Here is a 25261-nt window from a genome sequence, read left to right as displayed (position 1 = left end):
CTCTAAGAAACAAGTCTCTTTAAATAAAAATATTTAAAGGTGTAATTATGAAAACATTATTGAGATATAAGGACATCAAGCAATTAAAAATAAAGCTTAGCTATACATACACAGACTTCAATTTCAGTTATAATCTCTTACCTATTGTCAGTTGAAAGACCAGCTGTAGCTATCAGAGAGGAGGAACTAACGAAGACAAAATCATTGGCTGTTTTGTTATGACACTGCCAAGTCTGGAATGGTTATAAACAACACACGTTTATTGCTGTCACAAACAATTTTATAAGCACGTAGATGTATTAATCAAAAAGTGATCATGTAATTTGTGGCTTACTTAAATCCTTGTGTTCTTTCCCCCACAGATTTTAGAAAAGTTGCAAGAGTAATACAGAGAACTCTCCTATACCCTTTACCCCGATTCACCAATGTTTACCATTTTGGCACATTTGTTTTGCCTCTTCTCTTTCACACACACACACACATACACAAACACAACTTTCCCGGAACCATTTAAATAAGATGCATACGTTATGACCTTTTATGACCTCTGCTTTTGTTCAACCAAAAGTTCAAAGGGAAACAAAAGAAGGTTAACTTCAAACATTTTTCTTAGAATACTTGTGAAAATTTTTGTCTTCGAAAACAAAAACTAGAATTTTAGATGATCTCAGACTGAATTATTTATTTTCAGAAATATTTAAGCTTTCAAATACTTTTTCAAATATGTGAATAAAAAATATTACTAATAGTCAACAAATTAGAAAATTTACAATGTTTCTCAATATTCCATCAAACAATAACAAACTACTATGAGAGGTTTAGTCAGTTATAAAGGCTTCCAAGTTATGTCTGTTCAGATGTTTCTCTTCAATAAAAAATAAAATTTTAAAATATGTCAAAATCATCATATGAAAAAGTTTTCCTTTGAGTCACTTCCCCATTGCCCCCAACCACCACTGCAGCTGGGCTAGACGATATGTCTTTAAAACAAAATCTACTTTAATCCCCCAAAGCAAATAATGTTCGTTATTAATCCAATTTGTCTTTTTAGAAGTTTTAAAAAAAAGGCAGTCCCCTAAGAAACATAAACTTGTACAGTTGACCCTTGAACAACACAGGTTTGAACTGCATGGGTCCACTGATACACAGTTTTTTTTCAATAAATACCTACTACAGTACTACACGATCCAAGGTTAGTTGAATCTGTGGATGCAGGACCATGGATATGGAGGGCTGACTGCAAAGTTATATGCAGATTTTCAACTTGGGGGCGGGGTGAGGTGTCCAGTGTCCCTAACCCCTGTGTTGTTCAAGGCCCACCTGTACATTTAATCTGCTGCCTGAATGAAAATAGGAGGAAAAATAAATATTTTTTCAAGGTACCCTCACCAACACTCCTTACTTGCTTTCACTTAGACCAGTACTTTATTCTAGCATTTAACCTTGGGTGAATTACTGGAATTTTAACCCATATTCTTAATTTTTTTCTTGATAGATATTGCTTAGTCCTATAAAGGGCTTCACTAAAGAATCCATCAAATATAAATTCAGTGTTCTATGAAGCTGCGGAAGGTTCACTAAACCTGTGTGGTCCTGAATAGAGATGTATCTTTTTTTTTTTTTTTTTAAAGAGATGGGCAAGAAAATAGCACCAGCTATAGGATACCCTTTCTACTTTGTTCATAAGGGATAATAACTGCAGAAAAACAACCAGATGCACTGGTCTGTTGATCATTCTTTTTAGGTATCACAGACACTGCCATTTAGTGAGGCTAGAAAAGGGCTTGAGTAACCCATGGGTTGCATGGGTCTCCAGAGGTACCATGTTGGTTCTATACAGGTTTCTTTCTTTCTTTCTTTCTTTTTTTTTTACATCTTTTTATTTTATTTATCCCTTGACTAATCATTGCATTTTTAATTAATTTTACTACTTTGGTCTTTATCAAGTGACTAATCCATTAGCTTTATTATTTATTTACATTTTCTGGTGAGATTTTTTTACTTTTCTATGTTTTCTTTTTTTTTTCTTCCTTTCAGTTTTGAGAAATGATTGACATGCAGCACTGCATAAGTTTAAGGAGTACAGCATAATGTTCTGGCTTACCTACATCATGAAATGATTACTACAGTAAGTTTAGTAACATCCATCACCTTGCATAGATATAAAATGAAAGAAAAAGAAAAAATATTTTTCCTTGTTCCGAAAATGCTTAGAATTTACTCTCTTAACTTTCATATATAACATGTAGCCGTGTTGATTATGTTAATCATGTTGTACATTACATACCCAGTACTTACTTACCTTTTAGCTGGAAGTTTGTACCTTCTGACTGCCTCCATCCAATTTCCCCTCTCCACCCCCGCCTCTGAGTAACCACAAATCTGATCTCCCCTTGCCATCAGAACCAGGTACTTTCATAAAGGTTTATTTTTCCAAGTTACCAGAGACTAAGGATTTTTTATACCTCACAGTGTAATTTTCAACATAATACAAAGACAGAAACTTAGAGTAAAGTGATTGAATACACAGGACTAGACAGATTTTATATTTTGGCTTTGATATTTCTTGCAAGTATATATTCTTGGTCTCTTGAAAATAAAAATTCAAAAAATTTTAAAGGTAGGAATTCTTGGCTTACCAGGTATGGCTTAGGCATACTTCCAGTAACTGGGCAACATTTCCAGTTTGTTTGATACAAACTTAAATATCCATCAGCATCAACTATTCCAAACTTAGAGAAAAAAAATATTTAAAAGTATTTAATACAAATAAAAAAGCACATATTTACCCTTACCCTCACTGTGAATCTCATATTTTAACTCTTAAACATTTGACTGATAAGTTGCTTGACTTTTCACTTCACCTATGCATGGATCTAGTCCAGAAAAACATTTAGCTATTACTTTAAAAAATTCCAGGGTGGCTATAAAGGAAACTAACATCAGACACTCAATTTATTATACTAACCGACAGCATAGTCTGTATATTCTCTGTAAGTACTCCAAAAATAGGATACTGGATTTACACATTAAGCCATATGACAAAGTTTTAGCATATACAAGATAAAAAACTGTTCATCTTAAAAAAGACAAAGTAAGGACTTCCAGAGATATACAACAAGGAAAACATGTAAACAACAGCAGAAAATGAAACAAAGTTTATCACAGTAAAGGAATTACACTATGGAAACTCAGAGCATTTTGACTGGAAAGATGACAAAATAATCCAGTAAGGGAGTATATGATACAGATCTTAAAATAAAACAAATGTCTAATTCAGACTCCTGCCCTCTCCCATCTACAGATATAACAACTATTAACAATTTGATAGTGTTCCCTTTCAGATTTTTTCTATGAATATTCAAACATTCATACATACAAGGATACAAGGTTTTTTTAAAATTATGATGATAATATACAGTTCTACAATTACATTTTTTACTTATTATAGCCATTTTTTCACATTGGTATGTATAAATCTACCTCATTCTTGTGCTGTGTAGTATTACACTATATAGTTGCATTGTAACTTTTTAAAGCTTTTCCCTATAGAATTTCCAATTTTTCCTATAATAAAAAGTGCTGCTTTGAACATTCTTGCATATACACCTCTGAGTATTTATATAGGATAGACATCTAGAAAAGAAAAAGCTCTGTCAAAGGGCATCATTTAAAATTGGTAGGTGAAGCCAAAATTAAATCCTAAGTGGTAACATCAATTTACACACCCATTTTTCTTACACATTAGCCAACACTGCATACTACAAAATTATAATATTTGCCGATTAACAGAAATAAAGTCTCATTTTAATGTGCATTTCTTAAGTTATTAGTGAGGGTTATTGGCCATGCATAGGGTTTTGTTTGTTTTTTGGTAAATTGTTCACATTCTTTGTCTTCTTTTTCATTGTCTTCTTACAAAACTGACTGACAGGACTAATAGTAGGAATATTAATCCATTGTTTACTATTTTTGTTACAGATATTTTTCCGACGTTTATCCTTTCTGTGGTTTATCCTATGTTTTCTGGAGTAGGTTTAGGTACGTTCTTCAGAAAGGGTATATGGAGTGTGCTAATTCTCTGCATACTTAAAAATGTGTTTATTTTGCCACCAAATTTAAATGACAGTTTGGATAGACATCGACCCCATTCCTTATCCATCAGAATTCTGTGAATACTGTTCTACTGTCTATTTGTAACCTCTATTTTTGAGGAGGCCGATGCCATTAATTTTAGATAGGGGGGTGGAGAGGTTGTAAGCAATCATTTTTACCCCTACTCCTTCCTAGAAGCTCTCTTTATCCTTCAGTTAAAAAAAACAAAAATCAAATAATCAGGCTGTGTCTAGGCATGTGCTGTTTCTCAATACTTCTGCCTAGTACTTGGTAGGTGCTTCTTTTTCTAAAATTCCATGTTTTGCTTTGGGGAAATTTTTATTTTATTATTCCTTTTAATATAATGTTTCTCTTCCATCACCTTTTTTCTTCTTCTGATATATCTTTTAAATGTCTTTTATAAATTCTCCTGGGTCTAGTCTCAGTTTATTTCTTGGGTTATTTTCACCATGGGATAAATTCCAAATTTGTACTAAGCAATCACAAACTTGATTTTCAAATACTTCCATTCTGCTATTCAGCCCTTGTAATCAGTAGTTCCTCTACTCTCCTAATTTTGGGGAATCATGTTTTTAATTTCCAAAAATTCTTTACTGTTCTACTGCCTTTGGTTCATAGAATCCCGTTCTTGTTTTACAATGTAGGATCTTCCTAAATCCAAGGAATTATTCCTCACAGGTCATTTTTTTCTGCTAAATGCTCCCTTTTAGCCTCTTGGTTTTTCTGCAATGTCCAATGGCTTTTGACAAAATGATCAGCATTACTGTGATATACTGTAGTATGAGTTATCTGTTCCATTTACTCCAGTAGGCTTCCCTACTAAGGGAGATAGCACGCTTAGTTGTTGTGCTCTTGGGCACCATCATGGCTGAGGTGAATCAACAGTAAGCTGACTGCCTGTCAAAGAGACTTGGGCAGACAATAAGGAAGTTTGTTGTGCCTTAAAATAGCCTACATAGAAGGTTGTAGTGAGTGTAAAATCTATAAAATAACTCCGAGTGTAGAAGGACTTGAATGCCACACTAAAGAATATGGGCTTTTGGATACAATGAGGAGGCTACAGGTTCTTGAAAAGGACAATATGATCTCACCTATAGTGTAGTTATATAATTATGCTATTTGTTCTTTTTTCTTTTATGGCTGCACCACACAGCTTGTGGAATCTTAGTTCCCCGACCAGGGATCAAACCCACGCACTCGGCAGTGAAAGCACGTGAGTCCTAACCACTGAACCGCCAGGGAATTCCCTATGCTATTTGTTATATAACTTTGTTGACAACATGAAGAATGCATTAGAGAGATAGGGTCAAAGTACAGAGATTAGTTAGGAACAATGTAACATTGACTACCAAAGTGGAAAAATATGAGCACATAAGTGGTATTGATAGGTTACACAGCTGAAAGTACAGTAGAATTCTAAAGGCTTTTAGATTAAATCCCCTTAATTTCCCATTAAGGAGCAAAGAATGTTGCTAATTGGTATTAAGAAATTATATGCTCTCAATTTTGTTTCATAACTACATGAAAAATTATCATTGACTTCTGTGAAATGATAAGAGCCATCTGATAAATGTGGTAGGCAAAAAGGTTGCAGCACACCATGACACAAGTAACACGTAAGGAGGGTGGAAGGTTTGGAGGTTGAGGGAAAACGAAAGGCAAGATGAACCATCAGCTAGGGCCTGTGTGAATGTTTTTAGTGAAGCATGGCCCTGAAGACAAAGAGCAGGCTGATTTCCCCTTCAGTAGTTGTTTAAAGTGCTAGTAAGATAAGAGAAGCAGAGAGAGGCAGTTTGAGGAAAGGAGGATTACGGGAAGTGAAGCCGGTAAGAGCCGGGTTGGCAAACTTTTATTAAAAGGCCCATATAGTAAATATTTAAGGCTTGCCAGCTATAGTCTTTGTTCTCCTGAACTCTGTTGCAGTACTGGGAAAATAATCATAGAAAACAAATAATGAATGGGTTAGCTGTGTTCCAATATAACTTTATTTACAAAACAGGTGGCTAGGCTGTAGTTTGTCAACACCCTGTTCTAGAGCAGTGCTTCTCAAAACTTTAATGTTGTGTACAAATCACAAGAGTATCTGGCTAAAATGCAGATGGTGATTTGATAGGTCTGGACTACAGTCAATAATCTGCATTTCTAATCAACTTCCAGATGTTACTTACTACTTGGTACTTGACCATACTTTGAGTAGGTCCCAGAGGGTAAAGTAAGCAGATGTATTTAATAAAAAATGTGTAACATAAGATGGTCCTATAATCATTTGGTCCTTAAGCATCATATAAGAGAATTTTAATGGACATGTATATAATGTCTTTCCAGGAAGAACCAAGTGAATTTAAGTTTTGAGAGGAACTTCTTTAAAAAGAATTCATATAGATGGATTAATACTTCACCATTAGCTCATTGAGCTGTTCTTTTCAGAAATCCAAGTGAGTAATATTCATAAACCTTTAACGAAATCAAACCATTTTCCCTATTTACATTTCTATATACTACCTTATTTCCTTGATAGTTAAATCTCATTCTTGTAACTCTTGAATTGCCACCAGATCGGAAACAGGTTATTTGTTGAGAATGGCCCCATTCGAACATTCTCACACTTCCATCTTGAGCTCCTGTCAGATCTGCATTATAAGAGGGAAAAAAGTGCAAATTTATTTCAGGAATCTTTGGCAAATTTATTTTTTAATCCAATGTGAAAATCTTTATGGAAGAAATATCTAAGAAATGAATCATAGTCAATTCACATGAATTTACCTTTGTATGAAATTTCACTTGAATACTCTCAATCTTAAAAACAGATAATTACATGGTGTTCTTTCATCTGACAGAACATATCCTCACACAAAACAACAGAAGCAATTAAATCAGACCTCTATAAACTTTATTTCCTTTTGAAATTATCTCAGTTACGTTTTAATAGCCTTTAGTAGATAACGTTTATGATAAAGAATCAAATTCTTGGAATTACTTAACTTTGTATGGTGACAGACGGTAACTAGACTTATCATGGTGATCATTTTGTAATTATAAAAATATTGAATCACTATGTTGTACACCTGAGATGAACACAATACTTTAATAAGTCAACTGTACTTAAAAAAAAAAAAAAACTTGGGATTTTCTTTTTTTCACACACACACACACTGTATTTTATTTTTACAAGAGATAAATAAACTGACACCAAGCATTGTAAATGCATGACCACAACAAAAGCAACAATGACTGCAATTACCAAACATGAAACACGCTCATACTATGCCATAATATTGACATTCAGTCCAGTAATCCTCCACTGTAACAGCTCCTTTACTTTGCACTGAAAATTGATATGTATATTTTTTGCCTCTGAGTCCTTGTGGGATTTTTTATTTTTTAAATTCAAACAGAAAGTCACAAAAATTATAATCATCCTCATCAGTTCACTCAGTCCCATGTAATTAATTTTTTTTTTCATCTTGATCTTTTGTTAGCACTTTTATGAATTCATCAGTTTTCCATTAGAGTTCTGAAAATGCTTATTCATTCAGTTCAGCAGTATAAAATCTTGGGATTTTTAACAGCCAATTCTTATCAGTCATACTACTGATGTTTAAATTTATGTATTTTTCTCTGAAAAAAAGATTGTAGAAGGTCTTGAAAGTCGTGCTAAAAAAATCATTTCTAATAGTTATCGTGACTGATCTGGTATCTCAAATATATGTTATCTGTTTCATTAAGGAATATGAACAAACTAAATAATTATTAAATTCTTTACTTTACCATTTACTAATTGTGTGTTACTAGGAAACTTACTTAATCTCCCTGAGCCTATTTCCTTCTAGTAAAAGGTATATAAGTCACTATAATAGTGATATATATCATTAATGATATATAAGTCACTGGACAGTTCTGAGAAGTAAATGAGATAATTCATATAAATCATTCAGAAATATGCCTAACATATAGGGCTAAATTTACATTAAGAATAGTTATCAGTATTAATGTGGTACAGAGGTAGTGAGAAATTATATTAATGTATGTAAAAGTAAAGTATCTAGCACATTGCTGGTCATACATTAGTCAACTTTCCCTCATTCATTTCCAAGTAATTAAAATAAAGGAGCTTCAACTGTTTTGACATGCTTTAACACTGGGCTGGGATGGAAGGGTGGGTAGAATTTCTTGAGACTAGGGATGTTAATTCTATCCCCCCTCTCCTCTATAGTCTTGCCTAGCTTAATCAAAAAAATAAATTGGACTAGATGCATTGAAAAACCACTCAAGTTTTTCTATTATTTATGGTTTTATTTAATTTATTTGAAAAAAATCCCTAATTATTAGTAGCTCACAGGTAAAATGAAACTCTCTTAAAGCCTTATAAACTAAAACTTAAAAAAACAAAGGTTCCATGACTTCGCTGGTGGCACAGTGGATAAGAATCTGCCTGCCAATGCAGGGGACACGGGTTCGATCCCTGGTCTGGGAAGATCCCACATGCCGCAGAGCAACTAAGCCCGTGCGCCACAACTACTGAGCCTGCACTCTAGAGCCCGCGTGCCACAACTACTGAGCCCGTGCACCACAACTACTGAAGCCCGCGTGCCTAGAGCCCGTGCTCTGCAACAAGAGAAGCCACTGCAATGAGAAGCCCACGCACCGCGACGAAGAGTAGCCCCCGCTCGCCACAACTAGAGAAAGCCCGTGTGCAGCAATGAAGAACCAATGCAGCCAAAAATTAATTCTTTAAAAAACAAAAAAAACACAAACGTTCCTATAACCAGGTTGTCTAAGCAAATATTCCTTATTAGTAAGTAAAGTCTGTTACATCATATACATGTAAGGAAAGAGTTAAATGCAACCTTAAAAATCTTAATATATTCATTTTTTGTTTTTGAAATGGGGCTTTCCTTTTAAGACTTACATTTCTATTTCAGTTCAACCTATTAGATTAACTTCTAAAAAATTTCCCTGGAGTAGAAGTTTTGGTTTACAATGACTAAGATTTAAAAAAAATCTACTCCAAAGGAAGGAAGGAACTATTTTGAGGTATCTGTACTTCAGTGTAAAATTTTTAAAAAACTTGTTTCAAAACATTTCCAGTACATGAAAGGAGCCTATTGTTGAACTAAATTACTATCTGTGAGACTTGTTCATGACATGAAAAAATATACTGTAAAAAAATTTCAGTGATTAATTTAATTAGCATTTAATTTTTCAAGTCTCTTATCTGCCAGTTACAGTAGTTCTTCTCTGAACGGAGAAAGTACTTACCGCAAGACAGAAGTTACATGATATTACCTAATAACTCTGAAAATAAGTCCATTAATTGCCTTTGAAGCTAGGGATTATTTTCTTTAAATTTATGGGCTTGAGGTAGAGCCTATTTATAAACTAGTCACCTGTCATGATACATGCTTTGGGACTGAGAAATAATGAAATCCCTTCAATATTTCAGGAAACTTCTAAACCCTATTGTATAGAGCTAATTTTCAATATTATATTATACCTCTAGCATAAGTAACAGAAGTTACCCTCTTCATCTTAAATATATGGTTCTCTTCAACCCTTTTATTAGACATTGGTATACAACTTTGATAATAGATGCTTACAGCACTTATTATAATTAGGTAGAAAAGAACACTGGTTTTGCCACTCCTATTTTATCAAAACATCTCTCATAAAAAAGGTGGTACAATTTTTTTATAGGTTATTAAATTGGAGGGACATGAGTACCTTTTAATTAACATGCACTATTTTCACTATTTTTGTTACTGTGTAGTAGGACAATTTGATGAAGGGCACTACTTAAAAATTATATTTAAAAAAACTTGGAATACACACATGCCAATATGAATACCGATTCCAACCCACCAGTTAATTTTAAAGTTGTCTCTATTATTTTTTCTCTGCTTCAATACTTCCAATAAATTCCCCATTAAATCTTTGTTAAAGGAATAAAAACTTTTGAGATTCCTAGGAAGATTAACTAAAAATAAATATATCCTTGCCTTAGAACGTAAGAATGTAGTAATAACCATTTCCTATACTTACTATTAGTGTACCTGATAAAAGACAAACTGACAAAATATTAATAAAATACAAACTGATTATGAGGAGGCTACAAGTGACCCAGATATGGTTCTGTTCTATGTAATAAAAAAAGGCAGTGATCCAATTATTAAAACAATAATTATCAACTACAATTTAACATTGTGCAGAGTCCAGAAATGTTCGAAAATAAAATGTGATAACAGAAATATTCAGTCAAAATGCTAAAAATTTACATGTTAAGTTAGCCTTCTCTATTAATTCAGGAAAATCACTTTTTCTATTTTTACCCAATTTTGAAATGATTTTACTTGCTAGCAAACATTCCCTACAAAAAAATAAATGAAGTAAGTGTTGACTATCTTTCAATTGAAACTAAAAGTTTCCTTTAAATTCCTTAAAATAATGGCTAATTATTATCAACTTACAGTAAGGAAGAGTTGGATGAGAAGTCATTCTTCTGACATTATTAATGGCTTTCTTAATCATCTGTTAACAAAGAAAAATCATTCTTTTACAGTTACAATAAAAAGTAGTATTAAAAATTTAAATTGTGACAGGAAATTCAAATAACATTTATTCATTTTTACATGATTCCATAACTATCGTAATGGGTGCTAAAAATATTAAACATGGTAACAGAAATGAAATTTAATAGCTCAGCTCTCTAACATTTAAGTGTACATACATTTTCTGCATCATTACCTAGTATCTAAGAACAAATTCACCTCAAGAATTTAGTCTTACCTCCTTTCTTGCCAATTCTTTTCTTATCCCATTAAATTTATTGGAACAATCCTGAATAGTATAAGGTTAAAAAGACAGGCAGAAGCATGTGAAAAAAAAAAAAAAAAAAAAAAGAGGTAAACAGAAAACTGTATAAATTTTTAACTGATAGTTTGGAACTATTTATTTACCCATTTTAAAATTATGCTTTGAATGATTTACATAGCCTGTCAAATAAGAGTAAACTAAATACGTGAAATTAAAGGCATAATTTTAATTTATAGACTATTTCCTACTTATAACTGTAACTATAGTTATAGGTTATCCTAAGTTTGTAGCACCAGTCTCATGTACATTTTGTTGTTATTGTTCTTCTGGATTTTAAATTGTTCAATTAGCCTAAAGCTGTAAGTAAAGTGGGGATTTGGTAGGGAGGGAAGGAACTAGGCCAGCAGAACCAGTGAGGGATAGAAACACTGAAAGATATATATGGCTGCAGTTATACTCCAAAACAGCAGAAATTGGTCATAACTAGTATTCCTTTTCATTAGCATTCATAATTTAATAAAATAATAGGATTAAGAAAATATTTGATCAAATCCTCTACACACAAAAAATAACCTTCTGAATGTTACTTCTGTTTAGTAAACTTCATGTTTAAATCCCTTGCCCCTCTTAATTTAGAAAAAGTCTAAAGATTCCTGTTCTTTCTTTTAATTATCATTTTTTTTTCTGGTAAGAGTATCAAAGGAAAATCATGAGTAAAAAAATAAAAGAAAGTTAAATAAGATTCTGAAAGCATATGTAGAATATTATAAGGGAAAGAAATCATTAATTATTTTAGAAGATCCATATAAAAAGGAACCACCTTATTATATTGGTGTCTTTTCCCTGAGGATGGAATGGGATAATCCCAATACTTATGTTTACAAACCACAATGACCCCAACTAAAAAAGATGTCCTTTTAACATTTAAATAGGAAGAAAATCCAGTCCTAAGAGGAATAACAAAGGTAAATTTCCATATTATAATACTCTGGAGAATAAACAAATATTTTCTGAGCACCTACTAAATGTTAAGCACCATTCTACTTAAAGATCATCAATATATAAGGCAGGCATAACATAATCTCTCAAAGAGCTTGCATTGCAGAGGGTATAAAAAAAGACAACCCAATAATGAATAATTTCCAAACTGATGATGAGACGATAAAATGGGATAATATGACGATCAAATGAGATAACAGTGTGGCTGGCAGTAGCGTAGGGAGGAGCAGATACCTTTGCTAAGGAAGCAAGGGAAATCTCTGGGAATCTGAGTTGAGATCTGAATGGTAAACAGAAGAAGAGTATTTCAAGCAGAAAACAAGGTAAAGGCTCTGAGCTTGATGTGCTCAAGTGACAGAAAGAAGGCCACTGTGACTAGAGCAGAGAGAATCAGGTGTGGAAACAAGGGAGATGCTGCTGCAGACGCTGGCAGAGTTTAAATCACATAGGGCCTTAGAGGCCATGTTAAGGACTTGTTTTAAAGCTGTACTGGGAAATCTTAAAGTTTTAAGCATGGGAGTGATAACCTGAATGATGTTTTAGAAAAGAGCAACTCTGCCTGCTGTGTACAAAACAGAGGGAGCAGTATAGAAGCAGAGAGACCAGAAAGAAAGCTGTTACAGGAAGAATTGTAACCTATTCTCTGAAAATGGAGTTGGAAAAAGTGATTATTATTTCTTTTTGTATATTTTGTATATTCTCTTCAAGTTCTTCAAAAGATAATAATATCAGTAGGTTTTACAAATGAATTTTAAGGTATCTGTCTATTGGAAAAAATTTAACTATTAATGACCAAGTCTTTTCTTTTGAATAATCACTAGATTGCTTTTCAAATTCTTAATACTTAAAACACTCCTACCTGAAATCAATGAGTGAAGGGGAATGGAGGGCTTTAACACAAACTCTCCCACAAATTTGAGATAGTGACCTGAGTTAAATTCCTTGACCTTTCTGGATCTCAAGCTTCATCTAAAGAATGGTAAGTAGGAGTAATTACAACAGCTACAACAGATATCTCAAACAATAATAAGGTTATATGAGTGATAAAGGAACTGCATTAAGTATAAAATATTATCAGGTATTATTAAAGATGACTGAGCCTTTATTTAAATAATTAGCCTTACAAAAACCACCTACCACCTAGAAAGCCATGGAAAGAATTGCTGGTGCTGGGTTTCTTTGGTTCTGTGTATCAATTCCTATACCCTAAGTGTCAACAAAGGAATCTCATGTGGGTATAAACATGGATCACATCTTAGGTAATCAGGGCTCAAGAAGATCCTCCATTACTACAGAAAAATTCTGTTTTAGTTCATCTGCATATTATATTTTGCTTAAATTAAAAAAAATGTATATCGTTTTTATTTGTTCAAAAAAAGAAAAATTTATTTGTCTCAGCATCAACTAACAGTTGTTAGTTGATAACCATTTAAAAATATTATCTAGACTAGGGGTTGGCAAACCTTTTTCGTAAAGAATTAGATAATAAATGTTTTGGACCCTATGGGCATATAGTCTGCTCAGATACTCAATCCTACCACTATAGTGTGAAAGCATCCATAAACAAAATATTCAAAAAAATGAGTGTGGCTATGTTCCAATAAAACTTTATTTATAGACAATAAAATCTGAATTTCATATAATTTTCATGTGTCACAGAATACCATTCTTCTTTTGATTTTTTTTCAACGGCTGAAAAATACAAACACCATTCTTAGCGTGTTGTCGACACAACAGGCAGTAGGCAGGATTTGACCCATAGGCCGTAGTTTGCTGAGGCCTAATTTGGACCAGTAAGTTCCAAATATTATTACTTAAAATACAGCTCTTTGTATTTTCAATTATTTATTTAAAATAATTTTTATCCTTTTCAAATGAAAACATATTATTCTTCAAATCAAAATTTATAATTTCCAACACGTATGACTTATTAAAAAAATTAGGAATTAAAAAAAAATATATTTGGTGAGAACCCTCCTGTCTAAAGGAGCAGAGAATGGGGGCTGTATCATACCAGTGCTGTGAAATGTATTGAGACTTGCTTTTTGGCCTAGAAACTGACCACTTTTTGTAATCTTTCCATGAGTAATTAAGAAGAATGAGTGGTTTCTTTTTCCAAGGAGGAAATGCAGATGGCCTATAGATACATGAAAAGATGCTCAACACTGCTAATCATCAGGGAAATGTAAATCAAAACCACGAGATATCACCTCACACCTGTCAGAATGGCTACCATCAAAAAGAACACAAATAACAAATGTTGGCGAGGATGTGGAGAAAAGGGAACCCTTGTACACTGTTGGTGGTAAATAAATTGGTACAGCCATTGTGGAAAACAGTATGGAGGTTTCTCAAAAAGTTAAAAATAGAACTACCATATGACTCAGCAGTTCCACTCCTGGGTATATGTCAAAAACAAGAACAAAAACACTAATTCAAAAAGATACATGCACCCCAATGTTCATAGTAGTGTTGTTTACAATTGCCAAGATATGAAAGCAGCCTAAGTGTCCATTAACAGACGAATGGAAACAGAAGATGTGACACACACACACACACACACACACACACACACACACACACACACACACTGGAATACTACTCAGCTGTGATAAAGAATGAAATCTTGCCATTTGCAACAACATGGATGGACTTGGAGGGCATTATGCTAAGTGAAATAAGTCAGAGAAAGACAAATACTGTATGATATGTGGAATCTAAAAAATACAACAAACTAGTGAATATAACAAAAAAGAAGCAGACTCACAGATATAGAGAACAAACTAGTAGTTACCAGTGGGGAGAGGGGAGGAGGGAGGGGCATTATAGGGATAGGGAATTGAGACGTACAAACTATTATGTGTAAAATAAGCTACAAGGATATATTGTACAACACGGGGAATATAGCCAATATTTTACAATAACTATAAATGGAGCATAATCTTTAAAAACTGTGACTCATTATATTGTACAGCTGTAACATATAATATTGTACAGCAACAACTCAACAAAAAAATTTAAAAAAAATATTTATATCATCTTTTATCTATTAAGTTAGAGAGAAAAACAGGATATTTATACACAAATATTTTTAACTTTACATACCACTGATGCTCCTCTGCCAGTCTGTGTACTACCAAGCCATGGCATGTTAATTGGAGTACCAGGATTGCTATGTGTGTATGGGGTTGTACCCTGCACAGCTGTTAAATCATCACGAGCATGTATAACCAAGAAATCTTCTGACCTACAAAGGAATATCAGCCAGAATGAAAGCAACCCATCAGTTCTTTATTTCTTCTGTTATACCTGAAAGCTCCAACATATGACTTTGTATTTCCCTTTAAAATTAATCTTTTTCAGCTCTTAACTCTCAACTCACAATAATTTCGTACGTGAACAATTTCAGATCCCTTCACCTATTCTCTTCTAACCCTCGATTCCCTTCTTTAAAGCTCCAGCTACCCCTTCTTTACTCTTTAGCATATCAATTTCCACTTTGCTTACAATCTAGGACTATTCCTTTAAAAAATCATTAAAAGGTATAGTTCTGTGGATGTCATTATTCATACCGCAATGTCACCAAATTAAAAACAAAGTATAAGGGTACCCTTTGGTTTCCATTTCTATATCATCATCTACCCAAGTATAGATCTGTGTAGCCAGAATTCCAGAAACATCTAGTTCTTGAACGTCATGGCTTGAAGCAATTGCTATGCAGTTTCTATTCGCCTGAAAAATAAATCATACAGTACTTTTTAAATAAAAAAGCATAACGTGTATATGCGCTACTTTTGAAAATGGAGACTACAAAACAGCCTCTAGAAATGATAACTTTAAGGTACAGAATAAATAGTATTTTCACAAATAAATATTTTAAATTAATTTTAATAAATAACTTTGAGTGAAATAATCATCAGCTTGAGCTTGGAGATATGTTTATATTCTAAGAATTCCAGAGCATCCAACAGAAAGCCAGCTATAAATGGAAATGCATGTGCCACTTCATTTCTTCTCCCAGCACTGTCTCTCTAGTCTACTAGAATGGTACAATCTCCCTAAGGTTTGCACAGTTCATAAATGTGGAGTGAGATGTTGAACAATATAGGAGCCCTGGGAGGTAAAGAAAGGTAAGGGAGATAAGGAACTCCAAACTAAAGAAATAATGGTGAATTATCCAAATAAGATGGTATCACTTTCACCTAAAGCCTTTCAATCTTAGGCAAGACAAACAGAATTTGGGAAAAGGTCACAAAGAAGAGGTGAAGAAGAGCGAGGGAAGTATGTCAGAAAAAATCATAAATGAAAACTTGGTCAGATTAAATGATAGAAAATTTTAAACATCTACAAATCTAAAACATGTATCTCTAAAACAGAAAATGGAAAGATATTGACAGCAAAAAGAAAACAGGATTAGTATTTCCATTATGTAAAATGCTACATACAAACTAATAAGAAAAAACTGAGACCCCAGAGATATGTGGGAAAAGGATATTAACTAGACTGTTGGAAGGTAATTCTCCATGGGACTCTCCACTTTTGCATGTCTTGTGAGTTAGTCAATGACTGCCTTTGTTTCACAGTATTATTGCCAGAATGTCTATATAGCTATAGTCTCTCCTTCCAGATCAAAAGGCAGATATGCTTAATGTACATTAGAAAAGATTTGGGTATCATTGGCCTTCTTGCTGTCACTTTGTGGGAACTGTACCTCAGGGAACCAGAGCAAAAATGCTAACATTCTAGTTTTTGCTATTAGTAATAAATTGTCCTTTGTCTCTGGTCTTGCGTCTTCTAACAGTATCCATTAAACTGTGAAAGCTAACTTGTTCGATTGAATGCAGGGGAAAATCTCAGATCCTTCACAGTTCCTGACACAGATAATTCACAACTAAACAAACAGGGAAAAGTTCAATCTCATCAGCATTTTAAATTACTGCAATTTAAAGCAAAGGATATTTCTTAGCTACAAATTTAGCAAAGATGTAAAAACAGTATATCTGGAGAAATAAAAATTAAATAAGTACACTCTTACAGAGTCAACAGGAAACTTTGTATATGCGGATGACTGTTCATTACTAGTTACTTATATAATACATCCAAGTAAGAGAAAAAAGCTAGTTTGTTTTATAGCACAAAATATTAAAATCTTATTTTCTTCAGGGGAAGGAAGTTACTTGTTGAGTGTAGATAATAATTTTATATTTGTATTGTATAGTATGTATATATCATATTATATAGATACTACATCATGAGAACTGCCTGGCTAAGGGGCTAATCCCAAACTTGCCTGCTATGAACAGAACTAGTCACTGTTAGGGAGAGTCTTTGAGGAATATGAGATGAAGGACACAGGGAAAGATGAGGACAGAATGACAAAGGATCTATCTAGGTGAAATCAAAGAAAAGACAGATATAGGGAATTCCCCAGTGGTCCAGTGGGTAAGACTCTGCGCTTTCACTGCTGAGGGTGTGGGTTCAATCCCTCGTCAGGGAACTAAGATCCCACAAGCCGCATGGTGCGGGCAAAAAAAAAGACAGACATAGCATAGGAAGATGAAGAATCAACTAGAAGTCCCTATACATTTTGCAGTAAGGCAATTAGGGAAGATAAGAGGGGAAAATGACTAAGATAAATTTCAACCTTGGACCACTGTACCTAAGGCTACCTCTTCTGTAAGTAGCTTATAGACACCTCTAAGGAGGATATTGAGTAAGAAAGCTAAGGAATACAAAGAAAACTCTAGTTGGGCAGCTATTATAGCTGAAAGTCAAAGAGGGAGAATTTCTGTGAGTCACATATAAGCTTAATTTTGATCTATACGAAGAACCACATTCAACATATTCATATAAAGAAAACAGGAAACATTTTCTTTGGATTAGCTGCATGTGTTGTATAAATTCTAAAGGCAGGGGACTTCCCTGACGGTCCAGTGGTTAATATTCTGTGCTTCCACTGCAAGGGGCATGGGTTCGATCCCTGGTCGGGGAACTAAGATCCCGCATGCCAAAAAATAAAAATAAAAAATAAAATAAAATAAATAAATTCTAAAGGCAACTGCATATATAAATACTTGAGACCTCTGTGTAGTAATAAAACATTTTATCTGCTATACATCCAAGATCAAATAAATTAAGTTATCAAACAATATAATCATTTTATAAAATAAAAAATTTACTCACATTGCAATTTAAGTAGAAAGTAGCTCTGGGAAAAGGAAACACTGCTACTGAATAAACTGACAGAACAGGAGACATTCTCCAACTATGAATACTTAATCAAAGAAAAGAAAAATGTCTATGTACTTACTTTATTAACAGCAAAGGCAGTAATGATATCTGATTCCTTATGAATAATTCTTGCTTTACCTCCAGGATATCCCGAATCTGCTTCTATCTAAATGGAGGGAAAGAAAATACAAAAATACAGTGATTTTAGTAAATGAAAAAACATAATATATGTGTCTTTCATTTAATACTTGCATAAATTAAGAAACTTTTCAGATATTTCAAATCCAAAGGTACTATTTTACATGTTACTTATTTCTAAAACAAAATTTGGCAAGAGGAATTTACATCTTTTCAAATTTGCTTTTTCACATATAAAAAGATAATTGATATACAACTTCATTAACTGCTTATGTTCTTAAGCTGCAATAAGTTAACTTTAAGACATTCTAATTATTAACGTTAAGATAAGTTTACCATGTTTCTTAGTATTATAATCCTTTGATAATATTTTAAATATTTTAATATTAAAAGGTCAGAAGGTAAATATCTTAGGTTTTGCAGACCAGTAAAGAATTATGTTGCATATTCTTTTTTAAAACAACCTTTCAAAAATATAAAAACCATTCTTAGCTCATGGCCTACAGAAAAACAAGTAGGACACAGCCAGCTGAATACATTTTACTGACTCTTTGTCTAAAATAACTTTTAATTTATAAAAGAAACCTGAAATCCGGAAAGGCATAGTAATTTGCCCAAGTCAGTAATCATTTTAATAGCTGAATAAACCATAATTCAATATACTTTAGACAAGGGAAATATATTTGACGTTTTGCTTACCCCACAGAAGGCATATACACCTTTCAACTCAGAAGAGAGTACTGTATAAAATCAACATTTACTAAAATAAACAGAGGTAAAATGAAGAGGCAATTGTTAAGAGTTGGAGATGTTACTTAATGTACTATTTTGTTTCATTTTATTTTATCCTCCCTAACCATCAACCTTTAAAATGAATTATTATAATATGTTTCACAACTCATTGTGCAGTGCAGAAGTTATTAATTTGAAATCAGAAAACAAATTAACTTCCTGGAAAATTTAGATAAAATATCACCAATCCCCATCCACTGTTTGACCACAGAACTGAGTAGGGTGAGCAGTATTTTTAAAAATGGCAACTAAGATGACAGTTCATTTGCAAAGTTGAAAGGGACATAATATAATCAAACCAAAATAACCATATGCAATCAAAACTTATAGTCACTGGATGTAAAGATGTCAAATATACTCTAATCTTAAATGCAACTGGATAACAAACACGAAAGAATTTCACTGCTCGTACCAGCATTTTGGTTGATTTGAGGGTTAACTTCTTTTCTAAATAAAGTTTTAGTTCTGGTTGAGGCCCATCATCCAGTAAGAATGTCTAAGTCAAATTCTGTAATTTCATGACCAAAATCCCAACTTAACCACCTACCTGCCTGGTATCTAAAGTACACTAAGTGTCTACTACTGGGTTTTGAAGAAATTGGAAATAAAGACAAATGATATTTCCACGGAGTAGAGGGATATGCTATTTGCTGGTAATGAATGGGTGGGTGGAAAATTTCAGTTTCACCGGCAGCACTTCTTCGAACTTTACACTCACGGAGAGGAAAGCATGAACTTCAAAAAAGCTTCTTCAGTGTGGGAATACATTCCTGTCCTTTCATTATCTAGATTTACTAAAACATTGTTTCTTAATAGTGCGGTCCCAAGAAGACCTGCATGAGAATCAATTAAAAGGGGTGGGGTGGGGTGGGGTAGGAGGAATGGTGTTTGGCATCAAGAGTTTATGCATATTTAATTTTGAGAACAATCATAAGTTGTAGGAGATGAATTTGGAGAAGTAGGCAGAGTTTAGTTTGCACAAGGCCTTAAAAGCCATAATAAAGAATTCAGATTTTATTTTAAGGTTAGAAAACCACTGGAGGGTTTTGATAACTCTAGATGCTGTGGGGCAAAACATAAAGGGCGTGAGACTGGTTGCCAGGAAACTAGTTAAGAGGCAACTACAGTAGCTGAAGTAAGAGGCAGTGGTGTATTTGATTAGGGGAGTAGGAATGGTGGCACTGATTAAGTGGTTAGCATTAGGATAAATTTTGCCAATGGGTTGAGACTGCAGTAGTGAGAAAAAGAGAGGAAGCAAGGGTGACTCCCAGTTTTCAGACCATTCTCAAAAAATGATACTGAGACAAAAGTGAAGGAAAGAATAGGTTTAGGTTGGGATTAGGGGAAGACAGAAAATTCTGTTTTGACATTGAGGGGGAGGTAACTACTAGATTATATATGCAAGTCTGGACTTCATGAAGTGAGCAGGGCTGGAGAGAATTAAAAATTATCAGCCAATAGATGATATTTAAGCCATCAGATAACCCAAAGAGAAAGTAAAGATAGAAAGAGAAAAGGCTAGAGAACTAAGTCCTGGAGCACCCAACATTCCAAAGATAGGAAAAAAAAAGACTGGTCATTTCAGGAGTGTGAAACAGCAATGGGAAAGATAAATACTGACACTGAATAAACTGAAAGAACAAGAAACATTCTCCAACTATGAACTTAATAATCAAAGATGATGTTATGGGAACCAAGTGAAATAAAGAGTTTCAAAAAAGTAGCTGGGATCAACACTACCAAAGAATACTGAAAAGTTGAATTTAAAAAGACAGAGAATTGACTACTGAAACTAGTGTAGACATACACTATAGGACAATCTCAGTGGAGAGGGCTGGAGATAATACTTAACTAGGTTAGAGAAACATGTGACATCTGGTGAACAGGGTAGGAAGCCCACTGGGGAAGGTTCACAGGGGCATTCCACTGAGTTGATAATGTTTTATTTCTGAAGCTGGGTAGTTCCTACATGGTATTTGCAATACTACTCTTTAAGTCTTCTTGAATGACTTTACAGGCAACTCTGTAATTGAATTTTCCCAGGTAAAGGCTTAGAGAAAACAGGCAATAGATTCTCAAAGGTAGATTTTTTGGTTTTCATTTTAAAGTAAGACAATAAAATATATTTGCTTATGTTGAGAATAATTTGAGAGGTAAAAATTTATCATGGAGGTGAGATGAATAAATACTGAAGCAAAGTCCTTGGGAGGTAAGAGCAGACAGGATCAGTGCACAGGTGGAAGATTTGGCTTTGGATAAAAGAGTGACAGTGACATCTACTGTGAGAGAAGGCAGAACAAAACATCTGTACATACAGCAGAAGTTAGATTTGGTGGTGGGACAATATGGTGGGCTAAAATCTCTGCTGACTGTACTTATTTTGATAGCAAAACAAGGTCATCCATAGAAAGTAGTAAAGAAATACTGGAAGTTTGAGGTAAGAGGGAAAAAGTGGGGAGAATGGAAAAGAGAATGAAGAAACAATTATGATGGTGGAATAGTTTAATTTGGGATTGTGGCTATAAATTTTAATAAGGCAAGCCCCCATGATTTGTGCTTTTTCTTCATCCATGTTCAGCTATTTGGGTGCAGACACAGAGTAGACAGAGAGCTAGGTTTAAACAGGTTTGGGAATTTTCAAGGCAAGTACAGTGTAGAGAGAACAGGGCAAAAATGCTGAGGTTTGCAAGGGACTGATCATAATGATGGATCATGGAATCTAAGCTGGGAAAGAAAGGAACTGGGGACATGAAACAGGCAAATAAAAATACATAACTCACATGTGCTACAAACACTGAAAGTCATATGACATAAAATCAGAGTAAAAAAAATCACAATGGGGAGAGGAGCTTCAAGATGGCGGAGGAGTAAGACATGGAGATCACCTTTCTCCCCACAAATACATCAGAAATACATCTGCATGTAGAACAACTTCTACAGAACACCTACTGAACGCTGGCAGAAGACCTCAGACCTCCAAAAAGGCAAGAAACTCCCCACATACCTGGGTAGGGCAAAAGAAAAAAGAAAAAACAGAGACAAAAGAATAGGGATGGGACCTGCACCAGTGGGAGGGAGCTGTGAAGGAGGAAAGGTTTCCACACACTAGGAAGGCCCTTCGCGGGTGGAGACTGCAGGTGGCGGACGGGGGAAGCTTCAGAGCCACGGAGGAGAGCGCAGCAACGGGGGTGCGGAGGACAAAGCAGAGAGATCCCTGCACAGAGGATCGGTGCCAACCAGCACTCACCAGCCCGAGAGGTTTGTCTGCTCACCTGCTGGGGCGGGCGGGGGCTGGGAGCTCAGGCTCGGGCTTCGGGCTTCGGAGGTCAGATCCCAGGGAGAGGACTGGGGTTGGTTGCGTGAACACAGCCTGAAAGGGCTAGTGCGCCACAGCTAGCCGGAAGGCAGTCCGGGAAAAAGTCTGGAGCTGCCGAAGAGGCAAGAGACTTTTTCTTGCCTCTTTGTTTCCTGGTGTGCGAGGAGAGGGGATTCAGAGCGCCGCTTAAAGGAGCTCCAGAGACGGCCTGAGCCACGGCTATCAGCGCGAACCACAGAGACAGGCATCAGATGCTAAGGCTGCTGCTGCAGCCACCAAGAAGCCTGTGTGCAAGCACAGGTCACTCTCCACACCTCCGCTCCCGGGAGCCTGTGCAGCCCACCACTACCAGGGCCCCGTGATAAGGGACAACTTCCCTGGGAGAACACACGGTGCGCCTCAGGCTGGTGCAACGTCACGCCAGGCTCAGCTGCCACAGGCTCACCCCGCACTCCGTACCCCTCCCTCCCCCTGGCCTGAGTGAGCCAGAGCCCCCGAACCAGCTGCTCATTTAACCCCGTCCTGTCTGAGCCAAGAACAGATGCCCTCAGGCGACCTACACGCAGAGGCGGGATCAAATCCAAAGCTGAACCCCAGGAGCTGTGCGAACAAAGAAGAGAAAGGGAAATCTCTCCCAGCAGCCTCAGGAGCAGTGCATTAAATCTCCACAATCAACTTGATGTACCCTGCATCTGTGGAACACTTGAATAGACAACGAATCATCCCAAATTGAGGAGATGGACTTCGGGAGCAACAATATATATATATTTTCCCCTTTTTCTCTTTTTGTGAGAGTGTATGCGTATGCTTCTGTGTGTGATTTTGTCTGTATAGCTTTGCTTTTACCATTTGTCCTAGGGTTCAGTCTGTACTTTTTTTTTTTTTTTTAGTATAGTTCTTAGTGCTTGTTATCACTAGTGGATTTGTTTTTTTGGTTTCATAGCTCTCTTCTTTCTTTTTCTTAATTCCTTTAAAAAATTTTTTTAATAATTATTTTGTATTTTAAAAACTTTATTTTATTCTTTCTTTTTTTCTTTTTTTTCTCACTTTTATTCTGAGCCGTGTGGATGACAGGCTCCAGGCGCTCCAGCCAGGCGTCAGGGCTGTGCCTCTGAGGTGGGAGAGCCGAGTTCAGGACACTGGTCCGCAAGAGACCTCCCAGCTCCACGTATTATCAAACGGCAAAAATCTCTCAGAGATCTCCATCTCAACGCTAAGACCCAGCTCCTCTCAACAACCAGTAAGCTACAGTGCTGGACACCCTATGCCAAACAACTAGCAAGACAGGAACACAACACAACCCATTACCAGAGAGGCTGCCTATAATCATAATGAGGCCACAGACACCCCAAAACACACCACCAGACGTGGACCTGCCCACCAGAAAGACAAGATTCAGCCTCATCCACCAGAACACAGGCATTACTCCCCTCCACCAGGAAGCCTACACCACCCACTGAACCAACCTTAGCCACTGGGGGCAGACACCAAAAACAACAGCAACGAACCTGCAGCCTGCGAAAAGGAGACCCCAAACACAGTAAGCTAAGCAAAATGAGAAGACAGAGAAACACACAGCAGATGAAGGAGGAAGGTAAAAACCCACCAGACCTAACAACTGAAGGGGAAATAGGCAGTCTACCTGAAAAATAATTCAGAATAATGATAGTAAAGATGATCCAAAATCTTGGAAGTAGATGGAGGAAATACAAGAAACGTTTAACAAGGACCTAGAAGAACTAAAGAGCAAACAAACAGTGATGAACAACACAATAAATGAAATTAAAAATTCTCTAGAAGGAATCAATAGCAGAATAACTGAGGCAGAAGAACGGATAAGTGACCTGGAAGATAAAATAGTGGAAATAACTACTGCAGAGCAGAATAAAGAAAAAACAATGAAAAGAATTGAGGACAGTCTCAGAGACCTCTGGGACATTAAATGCACCAACATTCGAATTACAGGGGTCCCAGAAGAAGAAGAGAAAAAGAAATGGACTGAGAAAATATTTGAAGAGATTATAATTGAAAACTTCCCTAATATGGGAAAGGAAATAGTTAATCAAGTCCTGGAAGCACAGAGAGTCCCATACAGGATAAATCCAAGGAGAAACACACCAAGACACATATTAATCAAACTATCAAAAATTAAATACAAAGGAAAAATATTAAAAGCAGCAAGGGAAAAACAACAAATAACACACAAGGGAATCCCCATAAGGTTAACAGCTGATCTTTCAGCAGAAACTCTGCAAGCCAGAAGGGAGTGGCAGGACATATTTAAAGTGATGAAGGGGAAAAACCTACAACCGAGATTACTCTACCCAGCAAGCATCTCATTCAGATTTGACGGAGAAATTAAAACCTTTACAGACAAGCAAAAGCTGAGAGAATTCAGCCCTACCAAACCAGCTCTACAACAAATGTTAAAGTAACTTCTCTAGGCAGGAAACACAAGAGAAGGAAAAGACCTACAACAACAAACCCAAAACAATTAAGAAAACGGTAATAGGAACATACATATTGATAATTACCTTAAATGTAAATGGAGTAAACACTCCAACCAAAAGACATAGACTGGCTGAATGGATACAACAACAAGACCCGTATATATGCTGTCTACAAGAGACCCACTTCAGACCTAGGGACACATACAGATAAAGTGAGGGGACAGAAAAATATATTCCATGAAAATGGAAATCAAAAGAAAGCTGGAGTAGCAATTCTCATATCAGACAAAAGAGACTTTAAAACAAAGACTTATGACGAGACAAAGAAGGACACTACATAATGATCAAGGGATCAATCCAAGAAGATGTAACAATTGTAAATATTTATGCACCCAACATAGGAGCACCT

The 25261-nt window shown here is 35.3% G+C and overlaps 1 protein-coding gene across 6 annotated transcripts in view; it reads right to left on the bottom strand.

Moving 5' to 3' along the window:
- The window catches only part of DMXL1 (Dmx like 1), a 130314-nt gene that overhangs the window by 10499 nt on the left and 94554 nt on the right, over positions 1 to 25261 (bottom strand). For 5 of the 6 annotated variants that reach the window (XM_059916926.1, XM_059916927.1, XM_059916928.1 and 2 more), the window contains 7 exons: positions 18236 to 18322; positions 15536 to 15657; positions 15031 to 15172; positions 10581 to 10641; positions 6619 to 6746; positions 2640 to 2732; positions 142 to 233 (listed from right to left, as the gene is read on the bottom strand). In XM_059916926.1, coding sequence (XP_059772909.1) covers positions 142 to 233; positions 2640 to 2732; positions 6619 to 6746; positions 10581 to 10641; positions 15031 to 15172; positions 15536 to 15657; positions 18236 to 18322 — 725 coding nt within the window. Of the gene's footprint in view, positions 1 to 141; positions 234 to 2639; positions 2733 to 6618; positions 6747 to 10580; positions 10642 to 15030; positions 15173 to 15535; positions 15658 to 18235; positions 18323 to 25261 lie in introns of those variants that run through there. The other variant, XM_059916932.1, reaches the window with a different exon arrangement.

Source organism: Balaenoptera ricei, chromosome 3 (assembly GCF_028023285.1).
Source record: "Balaenoptera ricei isolate mBalRic1 chromosome 3, mBalRic1.hap2, whole genome shotgun sequence".
NCBI classification, from domain to species: domain Eukaryota; kingdom Metazoa; phylum Chordata; class Mammalia; order Artiodactyla; family Balaenopteridae; genus Balaenoptera; species Balaenoptera ricei.
The sequence above is the reverse complement of the archived record's forward strand: the minus strand, read 5'-3'. Positions and strand labels throughout refer to the sequence as shown.